Here is a 6,927-nt window from a genome sequence, read left to right on the forward strand (position 1 = left end):
CCATCCCCCCCCCTTTCCATCTGGTCGTGTGGGTCACGCGAGTAACCTAACCTCTCATTGCACGACTTCCCATAATTTTCCATTATGCCCGTTCATTGACTTACATCTTACAGAAGTCATGTGTCGGCGCGCACTTGTAATTACAATTAACCGTCAAAAATGATTGCACGATTAGATTAATAATCTGTGACCAAATACTTGATTGACTCTACGCCAAGCAGCACCATTCCAGTCCGTTAAAAATGGTAAGTTATCTCTTATCACAACTCCTGTTTGAAGGGTACTGTTACAACACCTCCATGGTATTTCTCTATAAATCGAAAAATTTATCCCTTTTTGTCTGGTACTGACCACTTTTTTTTCTCTGGTTACAGTATCAAATCAGGAAGGTAGAATGTGGTCTATCTCTAGTGAGGATCTCAATACCCCTCATCACTCGTTCAACACAACCGAATGTTATCTCTTCACCAGGTCCTAGCTACCTACGGCTGGTACGTATATAGATTTTTTTTCTCATTCGCTGTTCTTCAATGGGCTTATTAATTACCAAGTTCTGCGCTGAAGAGCACTTTGCCGTCTCGAAGAAGAGCAATTCAAGGCTCACTTCTTGACGAAGGTGTGCTGTTGCTTATACGATGACACCACTGAATTTTTTTATCAGCCGAAGATAAATCTAGCATCAGCTAAACTCGGATGAGGTGTTTCTCAATTTTGGAGTTTTAATTTCTACTCCTGTTATTTTTATCAAGAAAATATATCTACCTTGTTGCTTGAAATTTTTTCTCATTATTCTGTCAGTTGAGAGAAATAATCAGGGAAAGGACCTGGCAAAAAGAACCAAGAAATTAGGTACCTTGATCTATTCTTTACAACCTAATGCGTTGAATAAGGTATGAAAATTGGATTCTCAATGTGCCGTCATGACAAAAGCAGGGTTGAGCAGTGAATACTTCATTTACAGAAACTACTCAACATATCTTTTTGAAAATGTCCTTGATTTTTCTGTCCTCTGCATATAATGCACTGTGAAAATTTCAAGCTTCGATGCAGGTTTGGTTTCTTTTCAAAAATGAAACAGAGATTTTGAAACGCCTTAATCGAGGTTCATATTTTTGCTGTTTCTCAATCGATTTACCTTCTGGCTACTAATCAAATGTATGGACTCATTAATTAAATTGCCCAACTATTCATTTATGTACGCTGCATTGCTGCTGTACTTAGGATAGACGCCATATGAGCATTCAGGAGTCGCCAAAGAACCCTGCACCATCCTTATGGGAAATCCCCCCCAGTAAAACCTGATGAAACTTTGATATGTTGCTCAGCTAGTCATTCTAATCGAAAGCTCTCACGGGTCCAAAAAGATTCCATGTGCATTTTCGAGATATTCGCTGTTTTATATGTATATGTGTGAACGGAGGTCTGGCTGGCGTCCTCGCATATATAACGAAGAATATCTCGAAACATCACATGGGATCTCTTTGAGCCCGTGAGAGCTTTTGATCAGAATGACTAGCTGAGCAACATATCAAAGTTTCATCAGGTTTTACTGGGGGGGGGGGGGGGGGATTTCCCTTAAGGATGGCGCAGGGTTCTTTCTCCTACTTAAACAATAATTTCTACGGATAGCTAGGAATATTTTTCCTTGAAATTTTCACCTACTCTAGATCGAATTGCAAAGAAATTTTCTGTAAAATTGGAAGAAAATTGTCCACAAGTCTCCTTGAAAATTCGCCCTTTAAAAAAATAAATTTAGCAATGCCTGGTGGCTTATATGGCGTTTTTCCACATCATGTTAGTGTGGAAGTCAGTTACAGGAAAAAGTCCATAAAGCTGGTTTCCACTCGCAGTTCATGAGAGATTGAGTGAATGTCCCCTGACACTTCACAAAGCATGAGGCAAGTGAAGCCAACTGCATTTTTACACAGTTTCATCAGAGAAGTTTGGTACAGAAGTATGAATGTTGACAAATGCACTTTAATGTTTCAGTGTCGTAGCTACGCATCTCCTCCATCTAAGAGACCAAATTTTTTCACTCAGTTCGTAGAAAATGTAAAACAAGAAATTGCCAAGAATAAAGAGATGAAAGAGAGTCTGAAGAAATTTAGGGAAGAAGCCGAAAAATTAGAACACTCGGAAGCTCTGCAGAAAGCACGGTAAGTAAGTTTTCATTAAAATGGGTGAGTAGCAAGAGTGCTTTTGCTGTTTGATATTCACGTAATCTTGGAATGAGAATTTTGCAGTATTAGCTCCTGATACAGTTCCTTATTACAATTGCTCCTTACTAGACACAGTTTATAAGGTTCCTCTTTGAGCTGGAGCCAAGAATCATCCTCCAAAATTGTCGGTAGACTTTTGGAATCACCATCAATTTGCGGTGAGCGGAGGGAAAGGAGACACAAGACAGCATGTCACTTTGTCGACACCGTGTCTTGGTGAATGAATGTGACAATAGTGGGCCAAGCCCGATGAGACAAAATTAGACGACTCAGCACAAGCATGGGTCCATAATTTTATATGCAAGTGAAAAAAAATACTAATGGTGTGTCTGCAAAAATAATCAAGAGTCTGATGATTTTTCTGCATTAAGAGTCAACTAAATTTGATCGATATAGTTTCTGTAATTGTCTTGTTTTTGAGCAAGTAACAGGAATCCTTTCACTCTGCCTGTTCAGGATTCAGCTGCTCAGAGAAGAAGTCACATCCTGACCTACTGAAATGGTCTAAAGAAAAGCTTGACATACCATAGCTTGATGTGTCACTAGTGAGAGGGTCCTCCTTTGAAAATGTTGATATTTTGGGGGTGTGCCCCCTCCCTGGGGGGTCGTGCCTTACCATAAAATTTGCCCCCTCAATGCTCAGGACAACAGCCCATAACCGGAGTATTTTAACTCAATAATTGAAAAGTTATGGCGAATTGATGAAAAGTTTTGACTTTTACCCGTCTGGGTATGTGATTTTTTCGTGGAAAGCGTTCTATTCTTTTTTCTTCTTGTTTAGAACTACGCGTTGGCCACATTCCATGGTCCGAGAAAGTATCCGTCACACGATATTGTAAAAATCATTCACTCATGTGGCACTTGCAACATTGCTATGTACATATCCTGGGCCCTTTGGTTGATTTTTCTAATTGCTTTTTCAAGCAAATTTTAATCAATTTTTTTTTCATACAGGCAAAAATATCAGAGTGTAGAGTCTGAAGCCTCACGTAGCTCGGAAGTTTTCAAGGACAAACTAGGTTCTATTAAAGGCAAAGTTTCAGAAGTTTTTGAGGAGGCTAGCAAGTCTGACATAGCCAAAAAAGCAGGTTAGTGTCAAAAGTGTGCTTGTTTAATTTGGTGACAGCTCAACTCTTACTTCACAAGGCCCCATGCAGAAACCAAAATTCTAAGAAATTTGTATGCAGGTGCGCCAAAAATACTTGAACATACGTAGAAGCTTTAAGGTGATTCATCAAGCTCAAGTTACGTGGTTGAACTGGCATGCGATATATTGCATTGATTAGGTCAAAAATCTCGGCAGATTTTGAGTTTTTATAAAAAAAAAGGACATTAGCCAATGCTCATGAGCCTAAAGAATCATTGTAAACCCGGAAATTGGCAAAATTCAGAGAAATGAAAGCAGAATAGTGTTCGGAAAAAAACTTCGCATTCGATTCTGCTATCGATTTCTGTATCGAATGCGAGGTGTTTTTCATAACACTTTTCATTTCGAATTTTGCTGATTTTTGGGTTTAAAATGATTCTTTACGCTCATGCGCAGGGGCTATTGTCCTTTTTTTTGCTAAAAATTCAAAATCTGCAGAGATTTTTGACCTGATCAATGCGATATATTGCATGCCAGTTCGACCAAGTAACTTGAGCTTGACGAATCACCTTAACTTAAATAAGAAGAGAAAATCTGTGAGCAGGCGAGGGAATTTTTTTGGCAACCTCTCCCAAGTAAAGAAAATCATTTCACTGCATAAAATTTTGCAATTTTATGGTTCAATTCGTACCTTCAACCGTTATGCAAAAGTGAGGAAATTTTCCAAGTACAATGAAATTTTTAGTTGAAGACAGTGTCCGTTTTTTGCTTTGCAGAAGTTTTTGCACCTTTTGGTCTATTTATATGAAGAATTTTCTTCAAAACAGGATGTCTACCGTCAGTAAAAACAAAAAAATATCAGAAAATTTGATGTCCTCAAAAAAAATTGGTCATGCATCAGAAGAGGACACGCAGTTTAGCACATGCAAAAGTGAGACAACATGTGATACAGTGCATTGAATATTTTGGTTTGTTACAAATCAAAATAATGACACGCCTTTGTCTAATCAAAGGCGTGTCAATTTATTGGAGTAAAAATGTAGGAGATCTCATTTGAAATATCGGAAAAAATCAGGATGATATCAGGAAAATCTAAAATGAGATTTGAGTAGACACCGTGTAAAATGTTATGGTAAGAGGAATAAGCATAAGAAAAATTTGAAAGCAAAATTTCCTTTTCCGTGATAGCAATCCCCCCCCCCCCCCCATACGAAAAGTGTTACTCGATTTTTCTTGTGCTGAAAAATCAAGCTATTTTCCTCTCTATCCATCCAGGACACATCAAAGAAGAGTTGGGGAAAACAGCGAGAGGAGCAGCCGAGTCTTTAAGCGAAAAAGGATCGAAAATCGGTAAGACAGGGGCATTCCAGACGATAAGTCAAACTGCAGAAGCCGTAAAGAAAGAACTAGACAACACCTCGATCCATGCCACTGTCTACTCAGCGCCAAAGAAGCTAAGGAAGCGTGTGGAAGCTGCGGCGGATTCCAAAGTTTACCAACCAAACGAAGATGCCACAGGAGTGGAATTGCACAAAGACTCACGGTAATTTCCATTATGCTAACCTTTTTCAATGAGCTGGAATTTTAGGACATTTGAGAATACTTAACCTACTATAGACAGATGTAACAGGTGTACAGATCTAACACCAACCCTCCACTGCTCAGTATGTCCATTCTCAATGGCTGATTTCCAGCGGCGAATTGTGAATCATCAGTTATAGATATTTGGACCACATTTTGCAATAAGGAACTGCTATGTCTGGCTCCATCATAAGAGCTCCTCTCTGTATAGGGAAACCAATGGCATATATGCTGTTTCTCACACAAGTCAGAAGTAGAAGTTCCAAATTGCAAAATGCTGTCTTTGTATCATCCATTTAAAGCTATAGCGAAGAATCTATTACCAAGGTTTTCGTTGTGAACAATTCGATAATCGATCCTTTTCCGTAGGTTTGAGCAAGCCACTCTGCCATTGCTAATCTCTGATTTTTGTGAAGTTGGGAGGAGAAATTGGATTTTAAAGTTTTTAGTGGCAATCAATCGCCTTTAGTATCTCTAAGATCAAGTTATGAGTGGCAATTTTGCAAGTTTTTTTTCTCTTTTACCAACAGATAGTGAATTTTTTTAACATCTAATTATCTCAATCCCTAAATTTAGGAGAGTAAAAAATTAACAATAACTGTTCCTAAGAACTATTTCTGAACTGCAAACCTGAGTCCACTGAAAGTCCAGTTTGATTTAACATTTTTGGGATTTCATATGTACCCTAAATTCTTGTAAAGCACTCCTCTATGCCACCAAAATCACAGCATTGAGTTTTTCAGCATACAGATTCCTTTTGCCTTGAGCTCTCTTTAATCAGGGAAACAAGTTGAAAATTTGAATGCTTGGGCTGTTATTTTTGTCATGACTTCATCGTATCTGTTGATGCTGTCAGCTCCTCTCGTAAAAAATTGTAGTATTAATTGATTTTAATCATCTACAACCATGAAATCTTTTTCAGGTTTTCGCAAAGTTGGCAGCAATTCAAAGACAACAATCAATATATCAACAAACTCCTTGACTGGAAAATGCGATACGATGAGAGTGACAATCCGATGGTCCGAGCTTCACGATTCTTCACAGACAAAGTCTCAAGTGCGGTAGGAGGTATCTTTCAAAAAACCGAACTATCAGAAACACTGACTGAAATCTGCAAACTAGACCCTAATTTTGACAAGAACGAATTTCTTCTCCTCTGCGAAAAGGAGATTATTCCAAATATCCTGGAGTCAATGATTCGAGGGGATTTAGACATACTCAAAGACTGGTGCCATGAAGCTCCATTCAATGCCCTCGCTACACCCATCAGACAGGCAAAGACCGCTGGGTATATCTTCTGTTCCAAGGTCATAGATATCGATAATGTCGACCTCGCGATGGGAAAAGTCATGGAACAGGGTCCTGTTCTTGTGATCAGTTTCCAGACACAGCAGATAATGTGCCTTAGAGATCGGAGCAACAAAGTGATCGAGGGCGATCCAGAGAAAATCCTCCGTGTCAATTACGTTTGGGTGCTGTGCCGGGATCGGAGCGAGTTGAACCCGAGAGCCGCGTGGCGACTCTTGGACTTGTCGGCAAACAGTGCTGAACTGCTTGTATAAATTGTTATTAGAGTTCTTGTTAGTGTAATCTAATTGAATTTTGTTTTCATTGTACATTTTCCCTGTATAATTTTGTAAATAGCCATCATGCGTTTGTACATTTTAAGCCGTTTGTTTCTGATCCAGTCATTTTTTTCTAAGAAAAAAAAATTTTATTCTCTCTTAATTTTGCTTTGTCTCTCTGACCTTTTTCTCAGAGCAAAAAGGCAGAATTTCACTCATCCTAGTTTCCTGTCTCTGTGGACATTTTATTTTTTCATGGGAGAACCGTCGCATGAATTTGTTTGTAAATATTTGTCTTTTCTCTCAGGTGTTGAGAAAAATCACTGAAAATTTCAGTCAAATTAATGTGACACTTTTCACAAGAAAAAATAAACTATTATGAAATACTGAAACAGCGCAGTCAAGATTTGTTTTGTTGTGCAGGCGATGACGGATCGACCCACTGAGTGTAGAAAGGGCTTTTCTTCGCTGTGCT

At 38.7% G+C, this 6,927-nt stretch overlaps 1 protein-coding gene across 1 annotated transcript; it reads left to right on the top strand.

Annotated features, from left to right (window-relative positions):
• Window positions 1-13: 13 nt before the first annotated feature.
• Window positions 14-6,615, top strand: LOC109030098 (mitochondrial import inner membrane translocase subunit TIM44). The gene is made up of 6 exons (XM_019040892.2): window positions 14-245; window positions 375-491; window positions 1,990-2,156; window positions 3,174-3,307; window positions 4,582-4,849; window positions 5,810-6,615. The coding sequence occupies exons 1-6, from the start codon at window positions 243-245 to the stop codon at window positions 6,447-6,449; spliced, it is 1,329 nt and encodes a 442-aa protein (XP_018896437.1). The 5' UTR covers window positions 14-242; the 3' UTR covers window positions 6,450-6,615.
• The last annotated feature ends 312 nt before the right edge of the window (window positions 6,616-6,927 follow it).

The sequence above is a fragment of the Bemisia tabaci genome, chromosome 7 (assembly GCF_918797505.1).
Source record: "Bemisia tabaci chromosome 7, PGI_BMITA_v3".
NCBI classification, from domain to species: Eukaryota; Metazoa; Arthropoda; class Insecta; order Hemiptera; family Aleyrodidae; genus Bemisia; species Bemisia tabaci.

What these genes read in the sequence shown, in the direction of transcription:
- LOC109030098 (XM_019040892.2), top strand. An exon ending in GTCCTAGCTACCTACGGCTG is followed by an intron (nt 492 to 1,989) that starts GTACGTATATAG and finishes TTAATGTTTCAG; the next exon opens with TGTCGTAGCTACGCATCTCC. An exon ending in TGACATAGCCAAAAAAGCAG is followed by an intron (nt 3,308 to 4,581) that starts GTTAGTGTCAAA and finishes CTATCCATCCAG; the next exon opens with GACACATCAAAGAAGAGTTG.